At 46.3% G+C, this 16,592-nt stretch overlaps 1 protein-coding gene across 1 annotated transcript; it reads right to left on the reverse strand.

Moving 5' to 3' along the window:
* Nucleotides 1-750: 750 nt before the first annotated feature.
* Nucleotides 751-3,682, reverse strand: LOC123082490 (histidine-containing phosphotransfer protein 2-like). The gene is made up of 6 exons (XM_044504822.1): nucleotides 3,500-3,682; nucleotides 3,290-3,405; nucleotides 3,135-3,203; nucleotides 1,962-2,033; nucleotides 1,490-1,562; nucleotides 751-1,082 (listed from the first exon to the last, which is right to left on the reverse strand). The coding sequence occupies exons 1-5, from the start codon at nucleotides 3,557-3,559 to the stop codon at nucleotides 1,523-1,525; spliced, it is 357 nt and encodes a 118-aa protein (XP_044360757.1). The 5' UTR covers nucleotides 3,560-3,682; the 3' UTR covers nucleotides 751-1,082; nucleotides 1,490-1,522.
* Nucleotides 3,683-16,592: the final 12,910 nt, after the last annotated feature.

Below are 16,592 nucleotides of genomic sequence, written 5' to 3' on the forward strand. Positions count from 1 at the left end.
CACCTGGAGGTGCACCGTGTGAGCTGCTGCGTCAGGGCTTGCACCTCGTCAAAGTCCACTTCGGGCTCCTCCCTGCGATTTTCAGAGCAGGTAATTAAGATGAGTCAGTACCGAGACAGAGAGCAGAGGGAGAGATGATAGAGGGCGTGGGGGCAGACATCAGGATGTCGATGTCGTCGATGATCTCGGAGGCGTCGTAGATGAAGAGGCGGGAGACCTTGACGTGGTGCCCTGGTCCCACAGCTCCTCGAATGTGTCCTCGTCCACGACACCCTGGATCGACGTCGACCACGGCAAGGCAAACTGATAGGCCAAGTCAGGCCAAATTCCACAACCACACGACTAGAGGGCAGGGGAGGGGCCTCACCTCGGTGTACATGCCGGCGATATGGGCATTGAGCTGGGACCTACGGTATGATGTTCCAGCGATCATCGTTGGAGCTGTAGTTGGCGACTTAATTAGCCCAGACTTTTCGTACCAATGCAAATACACCTAAGCCCAGAGATGCTCTTCACGCTGTCTCGCGAACCGATAGCTTTGTGATCCCTGGATGTGACCTCACAGACCATCCATTCTGTTTTTCCCTCCTCTAGCTACTGCTCGTGGTGTCGCCGTACTCTTATAAGGAGGCCACGCTGAAATTTCAGACCGAAAGGACATGTTTAACATGCGGAAATATGGTGATTGGCTACACTCTGGGGACAACAACCAACAACAAGACTTGCTTATAGAGAAAAACAAACCGAACATACAGCAAAACAAAGTCACTAGAGGACCAACCAACCAGGTATAGGTTTTATAAACAGCCCATAGGAAGGGAGGCAACACATCCACGACACACTAAAATATGGACTTCACACTGACATCAACACACGACAATAGTTTTTGTTCACAGGGTTACGAGCCCAAAGTTCCGACACGAGAATATTCATCTAAGTTTTACGCGCACCCTTTGAAAACCGCTACATCTTCGGAGACACATGGAACACATAATGCAAGGGATTGCATGGGGCCACGTTCTCCCCCCTTCACTTGCCGCTACTTAGGAGTTAGGACCGCATGCCGCGATCTGTTCTTCGAGCTGCATCAAAAGATGAATAATAGGTCAATGATTAAGATAAGTCTATGGCACATAATGATGCTCAAGTCACGTGGTTTCACTAATCAGCCATGTTACAAGTTAGCTAGTTTCTTATTTGCGCATTTGGCGAAGCTTAATTTAAGCTGGGAAACAAAGAATTTCTACCACTTTTTTAGCTACCATGTGCATCTACCAAGCATGATGACAAAATTACCACATAATCATTTAACGGCTAAATGAGACTTTTCGGTACCTCAAACTAAGTGATCCAAATCTAAATGTCAAAAGAATTAGATTAAGGATTAAACATTGTTCCCTTTTCTCTATCTTAATATGACCAATCTATGAGTTATGAAACTAGCGGGAATTTGGTATCAAAATCCAACATTAGGCACATAAGGTGCTACCTGCATCATGATCTCCAACTCATGTCGCACATTTTAGAACTCATTCCTAACAAGAGCCAATGACATGAGACACCTAAAATAATGCAAAAATACCACATTGTCAGATTCTGAAGAGGTTAACAGAACTGAGATGAAATGGTTCAAAAATTGTAACCCTATGCTTCAAAAGAGAAAAACCTCTAGCCATATATGAATTTAGTTGTGCGATAAACAGAAGTCTAGAGCCAATAGACTACAAGAGAACCATCAAAATGTAGCATATTCAGATAATGAACTGAGTAATATCAACAATGTGATTGCACACGAAGTGAAAAAGTAAATCAGGTTACTTCTTAACAACGTTAGATTGGTATGAGCTGAAACTAACGACAGAAAAGACAACATGAGCTGGTAGGTTTACATGGAGACATTGAAAAACAATGTTGTGAATAATTATTGTGTAACAATATTTAATAAGCTGTTGAGTTCTGACCCATGTTTGTATTGTATGGCATAGAAATTGCCGAAGTGCATGCAGGCGAGGTTTACTTGCTGTGCACCAACACTGAAACATGCAAAAAAAAATGCAGATCAGGAAATTAGGAACTTATCAAACTTATTTTAAACTGAGACGTCAACTCAATAATATTCCCAAGGAGCCATTTCCTATCATGATTGTCAACTCCATGAATTGTTTGATGAACCAGAAAAAAACACCATTGCCGTCATGTGCAATGGCAGATCAGTAGTACCAGAAATATTCAGAAAACGACAAAGTTTTTCTTGACAAACCATGAAATTGTCATGAATACCGACAATTCCGCTACACGAGACACAACTACGATCAGGTCTTCTAATTTTCGATATACGACACCCGTATCACGTCCATGACGTAGACACCCTGCGCCTGACAAATCTGAATAGAAACAACACCGTTCCAATGGAGAAACAGAAAAAATGGCCATTGGTGTTATGTAGAATTGCAGATCATTAATACCAGCCATGCTTATAAAACAACAATTTATTTCATGCTCGGACTAGAATTATGGCATTGCCCGAAGAACAGACAAGATAGTAGAACAAACATTTGCAAAACGACAAAAGTTCCCCTCGCCAAGCTATATGATTTGATTGAAATTGGGAAGAATACCAAAAAAAATCGTTACACGATATATGACTAAACTCATCTCTTCTACCTATGGCTATACGGCGCCTGTAGAACGACACGAACCTCAATTGTGCGGCCGTGTCGTGAGGTACGCACCCCGTGCCGACACATCCAAATAAAGAACAACATCAATGCCATGGACAAACTAGAAAAAACACAATTAGAGATACATAGAATAGCAGAACATTAATACTAGAAAAACCACCATTAGTAATACACGGAATAGCAGATCATTAATACCAGGAATATTCCGAAAACGACAACAATTTATCCTCATCATTGATATTTATCGGGATACCGGTAACTCCGTTACACTAAACGCAACTAAACTCGATTCTTCTAATTACGCCTATGGGGCAGTGCAACCGACAAATAAGAATCACTCGCCCAGTATAATAAACAGATCTGAATCGCACGACATTGACACAGTGGGCAAACAAACATAGAGTTAAAAATAAGCAGGTGGAAGAGAGAGAAAGGGTTTATGTTGGTCATCACCTGGAGGTGCACCGCATGAGATGCTGCGTCAGGGCTTCCACCTCATCAAAGTCCACTTCGGGCTCCTCCCTGTGATTTCCAGAGCAGATAATTAAGATAAGTCAGTACCAAACAGAGAGTAGAGGGAGAGATGATAGAGGGCGTGGGGGGTGGACATCAGGATGTCGATGTCGTCGATGATCTTGGAGGCGTCGTAGATGAAGAGGCGGGAGACCTCGACGGCGGTGCCCTCGTCCCGCAGCTCCTCGAACGTGTCCTCGTCCACGACACCCTGGATCGACATCAACCACGGCAAGGCAAACTCATAGGCCAAGTCAGGCCAAATTCCACAACCACACGACTAGAGGGGAGGGGAGGGGCCTCACATCAGTGTACATGCCGGTGATATGAGCGTTGAGCTGCGCCCTCAGTGCTGCGGCTGCCATGGCAAGGCGAGGAGAAGTCCGGCGGTCTGGGGGACTGAGCGGTGGAGACGGGGGAAATTCGGCTGCGGATGCGGCGTGAACGAGGACGGGATCGAGGAGAAGCGGAGGTTGTATAGCTGGGCTCACGAGGGTCTCTCACGTAGGCGTTTGGCAGCGAGTGCTCTACTAGCTGTACTGCGTCGTCGGCCGGGCGCCATTAGTTAGCTTGGAAACGGCCCGCGTGTGTAATGCGTGCATGCATCATGCATTCAGGCATGGAACCACCGGTTGTGTGTCCACGTGTTCATGGAAGTGAGCGCCTGTTTCAACTTTAATCTCTTTTCCTTTCATAAAAAACTTTAGTCCCTCACAATGCTTATAGGGACGAATAGAAGACCATCCACTCTCCTCTGTCTCACTTGAGTGAATTGGTTTCGAGAGCATTCCACCACTTTTTATGATTTTCACAGTTTCACTTTCAACCCGATTCACCGCCTACATGCCCTTTACGTCCAGTCATTCCAAAGAGTACTTGCCCCCCACCCCTTGTCTTAGCGCGGCTGCTGGCACGCAGTTACCGGGGCTTCTTCCTCTAGTTCTGCCGTGATCGCGCACTCGACGTAAGAGCTTTACAAGGAGCATTGACCTTCTTCACTAACGCGAGATTGCTGGATTGGGCTTTCGCCCATTGTCCAAGATTCCCCTCTGTTGCCCCCCATGGGAGTCTGGGTTGTGTCTCAGTCCCAGTGTGGCTAATCATTCAAAAAGACCAGCTAAGCATCATTGGCTTGGCCAGCCTTTACCTGACCAACTAACTAATGCTACGCAGGCTCATCAAACAATGCTTTGAACTTTCTTCAGAATTCGGCCCAAACTATTCAACAGATTCCCACGCATTACGCATCCGTTCGTAACTTTGTTCTCACCTATTCCGATTAATTCCAGCAAACGGAGGCTGTTAGGTCAAAGCCGCAGCGCACGCCCTATAGTTTTGAAGCAAGGCGAGACAACTTTAGCTATGGGGAGACCTAACCAAACATGGCGGTCAACCCCTAGGATAAATCATGCTTCACGAGTTTGTGAGCTTCAACATTCAAGCTCCTAAATTCATGGCTAATGATACAATTAGTAAAAGTAGCCTTCCGATCTATGATCCATGTATGATTGCTCTGTATATAGCTGCGCTCTTCTGATGTATATCTGCAACACTACCTTGAAATCTGAAGCCACCTGAATCTTCCTCTCATAGAGATTATCAGCAAGCGCAAGTGCCACCCTTATTGCTGAAGGTTCGACAGTAGCAAGATCTAATATATGTGGGAACACAATGGCTGACACACCCAGAAAATTACATGCTTGATCTCTGCATATAGCTCCCATTGCGCCTCGAGTGCCGCCTGGTCCAACCACCGAACCCACATTGACCTTCACCATTGCTTTGGGTAGCGCTCAGCTTAGTTAAGTAACTCTGCACAAAAGCCTGAAAAGTGAAAGGACTTTTATATATCTCCTCATGTATAGCTTTGTGCCCAGCTCCCCATATCATCCGCAAAAGTGATCGTAAACATGATAAAATCCTCCTCATGTGATAACACCTCATGCATGGTGAATAGCCATTGTTTGGTGTCATCATTTACATTCAGACTCAACCGCTCGACAATTTGCTCGTATGATAGTGCCCACATGCTCCTTGAAACCAAGCAATTCAGCAGGGCGTGCCTGCACGTATCGTTAGACCCGCACAAACAACAAGCACTCATCGTCGACATGTTTCTATGATGAAGAAGGACATTGTGAGTATTGTGCTAATCTCCACATGAACACCTTGATTTTCGAGGGGCTTTTATATGCCATAAGTCTGTCCATCCTGGACAATCAGCCTCTGAGGTTGATCGGCCGCCCTGCTCATACAGCCATGATTCTCTATTGATCTTGGTTCACTGTATCATCTTGTAAGCGGAATCCACAGTGAACATACCCCTTCTATCCTCACTTCAAGCACAAAATCAGATATATGTCTCGTGCAAAGAGGGATCTTCAATATAGTCTCGGCATCAATGGGAATAAGTTACGATTAAATAAGTTCATCCCTTGACGACATAGTGTAATCAGTGTGTTCAGCGACCCTTGTCGGCGGCTACGGTATTTGTGAAGTTCTTGGCCTCTTTATATGCTCTCTAGTTATCTAGTTGTCATTCCAAATATCAGGGGATTCTCTATCTCCTAATCTCCATATCAAACCATGAGTCGTTAGTCTTTCCCATGCAAAATAGCCCGCCATATCTGTGATGGGTGTGGTCCCAAGGTTGCATCAGAAAGAGAGTTATTTGGATAGTAGAAAACTTTTAAGATTAATGAACTCAGAGAACCGGTATGGTCTAGCAAGGTACAGGCTTGCCTGGCAAGTAGGGCTAGATTAAAGATCTCAAATAATCGGTCTCATCGTAACATACCATGAGACCCAGCATGGCTTCCTTCTCCCATGTTTACTTCCCTACCAAAATTGTTGGATTGAAGAGGTGACACTCGCACAACATCCTCGCGGGAAACAGAAGCGGGCCATGGAATATACCGGAATTGCCTATGCCATAGAGTTTATCAAAACCTCTTTACCTGTAGTTGACAGGAGCTTTTCCATCTATCCTCTCAGCTTTTCCGAAACTCTGTCACGTAAGTATTTGAAAGTCATGTTCTTGGACTGCCCCACATCAGTTGGCATACACAATTTCCTGTCATTGAGCGACTCATTTTAGACGTTCAAAGTATGCTTGACATCTTCCTTGAGAGCCTGAGGGCATCCTCTCTATTGCAAAATATAAAGGACTTGCCATGATTTATTCTTTGTCTGGATCCCAACCAATAATTCTCTAGTAGGTTTGATACTTCAACTGCCCCATCATGACTTGACTTAAAAAGCAAGATGTTGTCATCTGCAAAAAGTAGATGGTTCACAGCCAAAGTTGTTGGTGCCACTTAAGCGTGATGAAGAAGAACTGGATTTCAGGAGGCATTAAAGGCCCTCTACTGCAATTAAGAAAAGATATGGGGATATTGGATCTCCCTGCCGGATAACTCTTTTGGGTTGTAATTGATCAAGTATCCCACGATTAAAAAGAACCGAGAAAGATACCGTCTGAACCATGCCCATAACTATTTGTACCCATGTAGGAGAAAACCCCAATTTCAACATCGTGGCTTTAGAATAGTCCCACTCCAACCTATCATATGCCTTCCTCATATCGAGCTTCAAAGTATAGTAGCTACTAACTTTTTCCCTCGCTGCATTTCATGAAATGTAAGAACTCATATGCACTAATAATATTATCCGTGATCATTCTTCCAAGGACAAAAATTGATTGCTCCTCAGATATGATATCAGGAAAAAATTGCTTCAATCTATTTGCAATAACCTTGGAAGCTATCTTGTATTAAAAATTGCACAACTGATAGGCCTAAATTTTGTTAAGAGGGTTTGGTTTTTTACCTTTGGAATCAAAACCAGAATTGTATCATTGATGCATTCAGGTCTATCTTCCCCTCTCACGATTGTCAAAACCGCCTCTATTACTTCTTTACCACAAATATCCCAATGACGCTAATAAAAATGGGCAAGGAACCCATCAGAGCATGGAGCCTTCATTGGGAACATTTGAAATTGTGGCACCCTGGCTCAGAGTAACCGGTTTACCTTGCATTGACAGCCCAGAGATCAAGTCTTCTGGCAACACATAACAACTTGGTACATACATAACCGCTTTATTGATCTCTTGCGGATACATAGGTTTGATGATTACATAAGAAAGCGAGCCCAAGCGGCACACACGGTGCGACTCCACTATGTACATTATCTATTAAACATCTCAAGGGCCTTGATGCTAGAGGATACAACTACTCAGTAGCGAAACAATGAGGTAGCAGAACTCCATGCCACAAGGACACTGCTAGGACACAGCCTAGATCGTGAAGTACCGATCAACCTCAACTCCTTGCACGGTTTCTCCTGCATCTGGCATGACGCACCAGGTGGGTACTTTGAATGTAGTCGCAAGCTCACAGCAAAAATGACAAACAATAACATGGAATGAACAAATTAAACATGATCATTAGCATGATGTTACCAATCGCAGTGTGCAAGAGTGGAATACCGTCATGGTCCCTTGGACCAACTTACCCATCTCAAGGGTTACCTCGTAACCACCATTGGTAGCAACCATACCATCGTGATCAACACACGATCACCTCAAGATCAACTGACTTCTTCTTGTGCAAGCTCGAGGTTCATAAGTGTGCAAGTTAATTATTTATCTTGACCCATAGTGTGACCTACTACAAACTGTGCCCATAACCGAGGACGTGGCTATCGATAGATTATACACTCTACAGAGGCTAGTACACTGTACCCACACTATGGAACTCATGGCCTCATGCTCCCATTCGGGTGGACTAACGACGTTCCAACAAAACCAATCTATTATATACACTCTCCCGACCACTCCGAAAAACTCCTGTCTGGGCTATGCCATGGGTCACCCCTATGTCAACTCGTGAATCCGCCACCTTTGTGGCCGCCACCGCCGTGGCCAACCAAACTTTATCGTCCCAAACGGGGACCTCGATACTATAAAACTTGGGCTCACAAGGTTATTGACGCCTACTGGGCTAGGGTAGCACGTGCACATAACATTCCCTCGTTAGAGGCACCGGCGAGAGGCATGATAATAGAGCGAATTAGAACATCCTCATCCAGGAAAGTGTGGTTGCACTAGTGAGCTCGATTCGGTGGCACTATGACTCTATTAATAGCTTTGATCAAGTTTGATTATAGTCAAGTTTAACTTGAATGAAAATGATTCGAGCCATAGAATGCAATAGGGTGCATGATAGTGAGCTAAATGGTGGATGAATCCTAACTTAACCATATAACATTTACTCTACTGTCTACAACATACATATGACATGGAAATTAGCATTGTTTGACATGAAAAATAATAACAAACAACAATGGTTATCGTGTTATTATCTCTCTATGCGCCAGGGGAAATAAAAAATTGCGGGCGTGCCAGTGTACTAAGTACACAAATAAACAGAGGGAAACATGCACTTTATTAATCTCTCAGTGGAGAAACAAAATTACAAGATCCCTTTACATATGCGCTCCGTGGCCTACTAGCGCGGCCTGCCTGACTGTGGCGATTGCGGTCTCCTGGTTCCCAGGGCCTCGGAAGGCTCCCGATTAATTACTCCCGCGGGTTGCTTCGCGAGATACCTCCAATTAAGCTGTGTGGTCGTCTTCGTTGTCTTCGCTTCTCGTCCTCCATGCATGATGATGGTGATGTGTGTGTGGGCAGCGGCAGAGCCCGTGTCCTCGTCGGTACACACGCCGCAAGTGGCGTGGTCTTAGCGGTGGCCGCGCCTGCCCTGGCCGTCGTGCCTCGTCGGTCTTGGCGGCGTTGGAGTAGTTGGTGTTGGGGTAGCATGGGTCGCGGTCGGCTCAGACTTCTTGATGACCTGTTGCTTCATCGGGGTGTTCAAGAGGCTACGCCTTGCGGGAGTAACAGTTTGGGGAGACCGGCGTCAGTGTAAAAACTAACGGACACACGCTCACATTGGCGTGGCCGGGGTGGTTGGCGCCTCATCTTGGCTACACGCCAAGTATTTGGCGGTCTGCCAAGGCAAAGGCGCCGCCTCACAGGGCCGTGGAAAGTGGTGTCGCAAAGGCCGCATCGCCTTGGGCTGGTACTACGTGAAAGAGTGACCTGTGCGCCGGCGATGCCATGGACCTATACACTAAGGACCTGTCCGCCATGGTGGGTGTGCCTCTCGAAGGAGGGACTAGTCTTGGACAGCGTCGTTGCAACATTCGGTTCAGTGAAGGATCTGTACGCCATTGACCTGTTCGTCGGGGACGCGGGCCTCATGAAGGAGGGACCGGTCTTAGACCCGTCGTTGCGGATATTGGCTCCACCAAGGATCTGTACGTCGTGATGGGAAAGGCAGGGGCTGCGTTGTCGGCGAGCTCCGGTTCCGCCGCACCGTCCCCTCCAAGAGTGTGACGCAAAACCTGTCCACCGTGGCCTTGTTCGTCGCAATCTGTGCGTCATGAAGGGAAAAGCGAGACTCGGGCTGCGTCGTCAGCGAGCTCCGGTTCCGCCATGCCGTCTCCTCCAAGAGCATGATGCAAAATCTATACGCCTGTGTATCCTTTGCCATGAACCTGTTCACAATGGCCCTGTTCGTCGCAATCTGTGCGTCGCGACCTGTACACCATGGGCTATTCGCCGAGCGCCATGAAGGCCGCCATGGTAGAGCGCCGGGGCTAGCGGTTGGGCCGCGTCGTTGGCGAGCTCCGGCAGCTCCCGAGTCATCTCCAGCCAAGAACATGACACCTGAAAATAAAAGGCTTGGCGTAGACGATCTCTGGCGGTGTCAGTGCAGTCTACTGTTTCGGTGCAGTCATCTCCGGCGGCGGCGATGGGATCACACGAGGGTCATCTCCGGTGACCGGCACATACTCTCCGCGTAGCGAATGCATGCTAGAGAGGAGACAGAAGAAAATAGATGTATTAGATCAAAATCTCACCCTTCGGGAACATAAGCTTGGTGTCCATGTCGCTGGCGCTGGTGTTCTCGCCCGGCTGCGTTGGCCCGTCGATGCTATCTGGTCTTCTGCCTGGTGAGTTATGGTGGATGAAGTGCAGCGTGATGGATGAGTACGATCTATGTGGGCGCTCGCAAATTGATGTGCAGCCTTGCGGCGTGGGTTCTCCCTCTCTGGCCGTGCGTGCGTGTGCAGGGCGACGGCGTCTACGCGTGCGTGCCTCTCTCCTCGTGCCTTTTTTTCCTGCGAATGGCCTTGTGCCTCTTTATATAGGCAGCGGGGTGGGAGCTGGCGATGCTCAGCCAAGGCCACGGCCTAGATATGGACTGTAACCAATCCATCTATCTTCGCTGCTTATCCTTTCATTATTTTTCTTGGCGCACACTTCTGCCAAAAACAAAACAAGACCGAACCAAATAACACACGTACATGGCTGGCTGTAGGTGGGCCGATTCGACTGCCGAAAATATGACTCTCTGGCCGTCTCCAAAGCTCACCCATTTGTAATTTATTTTATACAGATTATACGGGTATTCGGGTATGTATGCATGCTTGCCGGCCGGTACATGGGTATTCAGATACGCATACGATCCGACCGAGACGTCTTCTGGGACGTGAACTGCACCAAGTCTTACATCTACCTGATTAACTCGTGAGTAGCCTAGCTCATACCAGGCATGTGATTGGCAAAACAAATACACTTGCATGCATGCATGGTACGTCAAGCGAACCTAGTCAAATATGTGCAGGCATGTACGTGTACATCCAAATATCAACATGGACGTGTAACTTGCACTAAAATAAATTGCATTTAGACTTAGATTTCTGAAAGCAAGAAGCACAAAAACACCTCAAACAAGCATAATGTAAAAAGTAGCATGCAGGTAATAGTTTAAATTCATAAGGCATATAAGTAATCTATATTCAATTGGAACCAAATCCATTGCAATGCCATCTTGCAAATGAATGTTGTGGCTTGCCTTAGTTCAGAGGAGTGTCACGATACTCCTGGTCTTCTCACATAGAATTAGTTTCTTCTAAAAATAAATTTCATAACAAAAAGAAAATGTCACATAAAGCTTTTTCTAATACCATAAATTCTAGACAGCAAGGGATAATCTCAAATTGCACCAACATAAAGTTCAGCTCATGACGAAACTATAGCAAAAAGTTCAACTCATTTGGACTTTTGGTTTAGAAATCATAGCTAGTCAAAGTTTGGGTCAAAATCTAATTTTAAATTGAATTAACAGAAATTCTAAGGAGGGCCACGTCGAAGGCGTTTTTGCTAGGGCGCCTCCATAGAAAATGATTCGGGGGGAAGAGAGAAGCTTACCAGTATGGTCCCCGTGTTAGGTTTAGGAGAGAGAAGGAGAGAGAGAGAGAGAGAGTAGAGGTGGGCGGCTATTGCCAATGATCCTCCTGTGAGGAGACCATGGCGGCTGTCGGCGATGGTCGTGATGGGTTCAGAACAGCGTGGGGAGCACGCACGTCCCCCTTGCTTGGTCGGAGGTGGACGAACGGTGAGGCTGGCTTCCTCTCCAGAGAAGATGGGCAATCGAGCTCATCGGAGTCGGTGTTCCCGATATTGTTCCGACTGATCAACTACGCCGTCGTGCTCTAGAGATCAATGCGAGCTCGCCTGAAGAAGTCGTGGAAGCAGAGGAGGGCAGGACCGAGAGAATGGTCTAGGGGGATCCGCAGGCAACTCCAGCGATGGTTGAAGACAGGAGGCCCTCCTGGCCTTGCCCCGCTCGTCGGTGGTCAACTTGTGGCCAGTGGAGGAGTGGTGGATAGTTTGACCAGCTAGGGAGGGGTCTATTTATAAGAGAGAGGGAGATGCCGAGCACCGAGCACCGCCGTGAGGAAGCTAGCGGAGCTCTGGCGAGGCGTGTAGCTCGGGCACGGGTGGTGAAGTGACTAGAGTGGCACGGGGAGATGTAGATGCATGCGGGCAAAGCTAGGGCGCGCGATGTGGGTCAGGCGACGCACTAACGCACACTATTCCCGCACGGGCACGCCGTGTCCACGTCCGGCGAGCCTCTTGCCGACGTCGGGAAGGACTTGGAGCTGGCCAAGTGGAAGAGGAGAGCAAGTGAGGCGGCGCGGGCAAGCTGTAGTGTCGCAAGGGCGGCATTTGGGTGACGGCCGAGGGTCCCGGCGTCCAGAGCGCGCGCATTGCATGTCGAACAACTGCATCCCGCATGGTCACTGCATGAAGTGGCACACGCGGGACTTTAGGCCAACAGGCCAAAAACCAGGGTGTCACAGAGAAAGAGTGCATTTTTGAGTTCCTCGAGTGTGTAAGGGGAAACTAGCATATCATTCATCTCAGTTGTGACCTTGCTTGGGACATTTTTTTAGTATTATATCCATATAACTTACACCCTCAGATGTATACAGAGATTTGTAGAATTCATGGACCATGTTTTTCAACTCCTTCGATCCTCCGCCGTTACACCAAGAGAATTCTGCAAAGCTTTGGTCATATTTTTCTTCCTCGAGATGCTAGCCTGAAGATGGAAAAGCTTCAAGTTTTTGTCTCCCGAAGCCAACCACTCAGGTCTTGCTCGTTGCCGCCACATCACCTCCTCACGATGGTACATCTCTACTAATTTTTCATTGATTTTTAGCTCGGCGTGAGTGGGAACCGTCCTGTTTGGATCAGACCAAAGCTTTTCTGATTCTCGCTTTGTTTTGATCTCCTTGCATACACTGCCAAATGTATCATTGTTCCAGCGCAAGAGACGGCTGCCAACTTCGTACTCAACTCGTTTGTTCCGAAGGTGGTACCCGATGCAGCCATGTCGTGTTAATCATATCACCCCATTGCTCATGTCCTTCCCTCATAACCTCGTAAAACGGTCTTGCCCTTGTGTTTGTTGGGAAACGTAGTAGAAAACAAAAAAGTGCCTCTACGCACACCCAAGATCAATATGAAGATGCATTACGGGTTGAGGTCATGATTATTGTCGTCACCGTGTTGCAGCAGAAGAATAACGTGTCAGTTTAGATCATACTTGGAGTCCCTTGAACCTTCGAGGAACAATCCCGCAAACCGCTGACGAACAATGCCTCGAATTGAAGACTGAAAGCACAGTCTCTCTACTTGTTTGCAAGAGTGCAACCTTCATGACCTGGTAGCGCTTCGCCGTTTACTCTTGTCTACTTACACTGAGCTAAAGCAACTCTAATGGCGTTAAATCTTGCAACAAGAGTAAGAAAGATTCTTCTTCTAATAGTAACAATAATCATGCTAAACCCAATGTTGTTGCTTCTAGTAGTTCTCTTGAGTCCACTAATGATCCTCTTAGCCAAGTTACATTTGAGCAAGAAAATAGCTAATTAAAGGGAATTATAGAGAAAGGTGTTTACAAGAGCCTTGCCGGAAGTAAGAAATTTGAGGAAATTTTATGCAAGCAAGGAAGACACCGGAAGAATCAAGGAATTGGTTTTAAATGAAGGTTTAATGCCAATGGAGTTGAGTGGGAAGAAGATCAATACCACAAGAAGAAGTTTGTTCCTCAACAAAAGAAGTATGATCCTACTTCTTTCCAAGGAACACAAGCTCAAGATGTTCTTCCACCACAAGACCACAAGCAAAAAGGCAAGGACAAGCTTCAAGAGGAGATTGATGCATTTGAAGAATCTCCCAAAGCCTTGGTCAAGTGGGTTCCCAAGACTACATCAAGTTCAACTTCATCGAGTACGACTACAACTCCAGGGATTCCCATCAAGATGGTGTGGATCCCGAAGAAAAAGAACTAGAGAGTTCTTGAGGGTGACTCCGCCAACACTTCACTCATATCTTTTGGCAAGGACACGTGCAAAAAACTTCCATATCTTGCACTAGTTCAAGGAGTCACAAACCCTCTTGTTGATAAGACAAGGGACAAGGTAACCTAATGCTTTCATGGACATCATCTTTTGTGAACATCACTCTATGTCTATGGATATCCTTGTTTGTTCCTTGTGGGACTAACCCGTGTAGGTATTGAAAGTGCAACTCACTCTAATGGATTTCTCCAAATGATCTACATCAACATTGAGCATCTACATCTTCAACACCTACATGAATTCATCATCGACAAAACCCAAGGTTAGTTCATCCCTCTTAGGGGGGATATCACATCTAGGTGGAGCTTTACTCTAATCAATTGAGCTAAAGGAACTCTAATGGTGTGAACACAACAATGCTTTATATAAAAGTGGCAACCCCACTTATGCTTAAACGATGAGTATGACCTATGATCAAATGTTCTCATTTGACTCCTCAGTCAATATACTCATATATGGATGACCTAGTCATCGCCAATTGCTTGATAGATTCTAGAGTGTTTGTGCATGCTCTGCCACAAATTTCATTTGCCATTTTATTGTGTGAGCATGTTGGTTGCATATTTTACTCATTCGAGGACATCTACTTATTGTTTTGATTGGTTGGCATTTTCTCTTTTGCCAAGTGGATGAACAAGAAGGCCTAAGAACCTCCTCTAGCTATCTATGCATTTCTCGTCAGTTTGATCAAGTCAAATTAGAACCACTCTGTGTGAGGAGCACTCAGAGTCCCCGATTCGTCATAGACTTAAACTTCCAAAACCTCTTTGTGCATTTCGGTATGACCGAGTCATCCACTTCGTTCACACCGAGTTCACTAAGTTAATCTAGGTTTTCCATCTCGGTGTAACCGATTTGAACTTTTCGCTCACATCGAGTTGCAGTAACCGCTTGCGATTCTGCATCTCGGTGCCACTGAGTTGTTCCACTCAATCACACCGACAGGGTCGGGATATATATACCGACAGGTTGAATTTTTGAAATTTCTCTAAAACACTTCACCCCGCACATGTCCTGCTCTGCCTCCTCGGGTCTCTGGATCGTCTCCTCGCCGCTAGTGACCTCCCGCCGCTAGTCTCTGTCGCCGTCAACGGAATTCTGCTCCGCCGTTGTCGCCGTAGCGAACTCCCACCGAACTAGGGTATGAGTTCGACTCTTTGTGCTATTTCCCAACTCCGATTCGTAGCACATTACTTTGCCATGATAATGACCACGTATGCAAACAATCCATCCACTAAAAACCTCCTTTAGATTAGATTGGATTTGAAAATTTAGGGTTAGGCCTCCGTCGGACTCATCTCGGACCGACCGAATTGTAGAACTCGGTCTCACTGATTTGGCTTAGGCCGTAGCACATGCATTTTCGGTCTGACCAAAAATTGCAAATCGGTGTGACCGAGTTCGATTCTCTATGAAATCCTAGCAGTCTTGGTGCCACCGAACTGTGACTCGGTCTGACCGAGTTCACTAGTTTAGGTTCCAAAAGTTGCTTCGGTATCATCGAGTTTATCAAATCGGTAGCTCCGAAATGCTTTCTGTGGAGAACTAAAACTAGGTTATTAAGTCATTTGTTTTGCAAAAACTTTGGACTTTGTGATGCTCATCCACTCTACCTCATCGACATCTATTCATAGGGTTTGCTGTCAGTGATTTCCAGGATGTCTGACCAGAGTGACAGCCGGAACAAATCTGAGGAACATGTGAGGGTTCAGATCCATCAAGCACCTCAGATGATGGCAGCAGGAGCACTCCTAGTAACTTGCCAAAGGCAGCCACCAGGACAAGGAAGAAGAAAACCTCAGACTGTGAGGATGAAGACTATGTGGCTGTTGAGGATGAGGCCACCTCAAAGAGGAAAGTGTTGAATAAGGAGTATGGCTCAGCTGGTACAACAGAGTCAGGGATGCACAAGAAGGCTCCTACCAAGAGAATGCCAACATCCAAGCCTAGGAAAGCAGCCTTGGAAGAAATTATGGAGTTCACTCTTGAACCCAAAGAGGCTGGAGAAGGCAAGAAGAGAAAGGAGAGGGTCAAGAAGACCACTGCCAGAGTTCTAGGGAGATCATCCATGTTCAAGGATCCCGCGGAAGAAGAGGAAGAGGAAGAGGATGCTCCAGCACCCAAAGCTCAGAAAATTATGGGAGATGCAATTAAGTCAAGGGCTGCAACATCGAAGCCCAAGTCTGCTCCCAAAGCTCGAGCTCAGAAGTCAAAGCCCAAGGGAAACACTAGAAGTATTCCTGCAGAAGAGAAGAACAAGGCCCAGTGCCTCAAGCTGAAGAAGAGGATGATGAGTCTCTTGTTTTGAGGAAATTGAAACCCAAGATCCCAGACCACAATGATACTCATCTAGTGGCTGAAGACATGCACATCAGAAAAGATGCTGGACTGAGATTGTGGAGACAGTCTGATCCCTATGCTGTGAGGAGAAAGACTGCAATTGACTACAGGTTCCACACAAAAGAACAGCAAGACTTCTATGAAACTATTTTGCTTGACAAGAAACCCATTGTTTCTGACATGATATGGGTTGATTGGGAATTCATCAAGGATAATGAAGATCATTTCCCAGGAGTATATGACAGCTTCAAAGCATGTGGAGTAGATGAGTTTGTTGGA

Source organism: Triticum aestivum, chromosome 4A, assembly GCF_018294505.1.
Source record: "Triticum aestivum cultivar Chinese Spring chromosome 4A, IWGSC CS RefSeq v2.1, whole genome shotgun sequence".
Classification (NCBI taxonomy): domain Eukaryota; kingdom Viridiplantae; phylum Streptophyta; class Magnoliopsida; order Poales; family Poaceae; genus Triticum; species Triticum aestivum.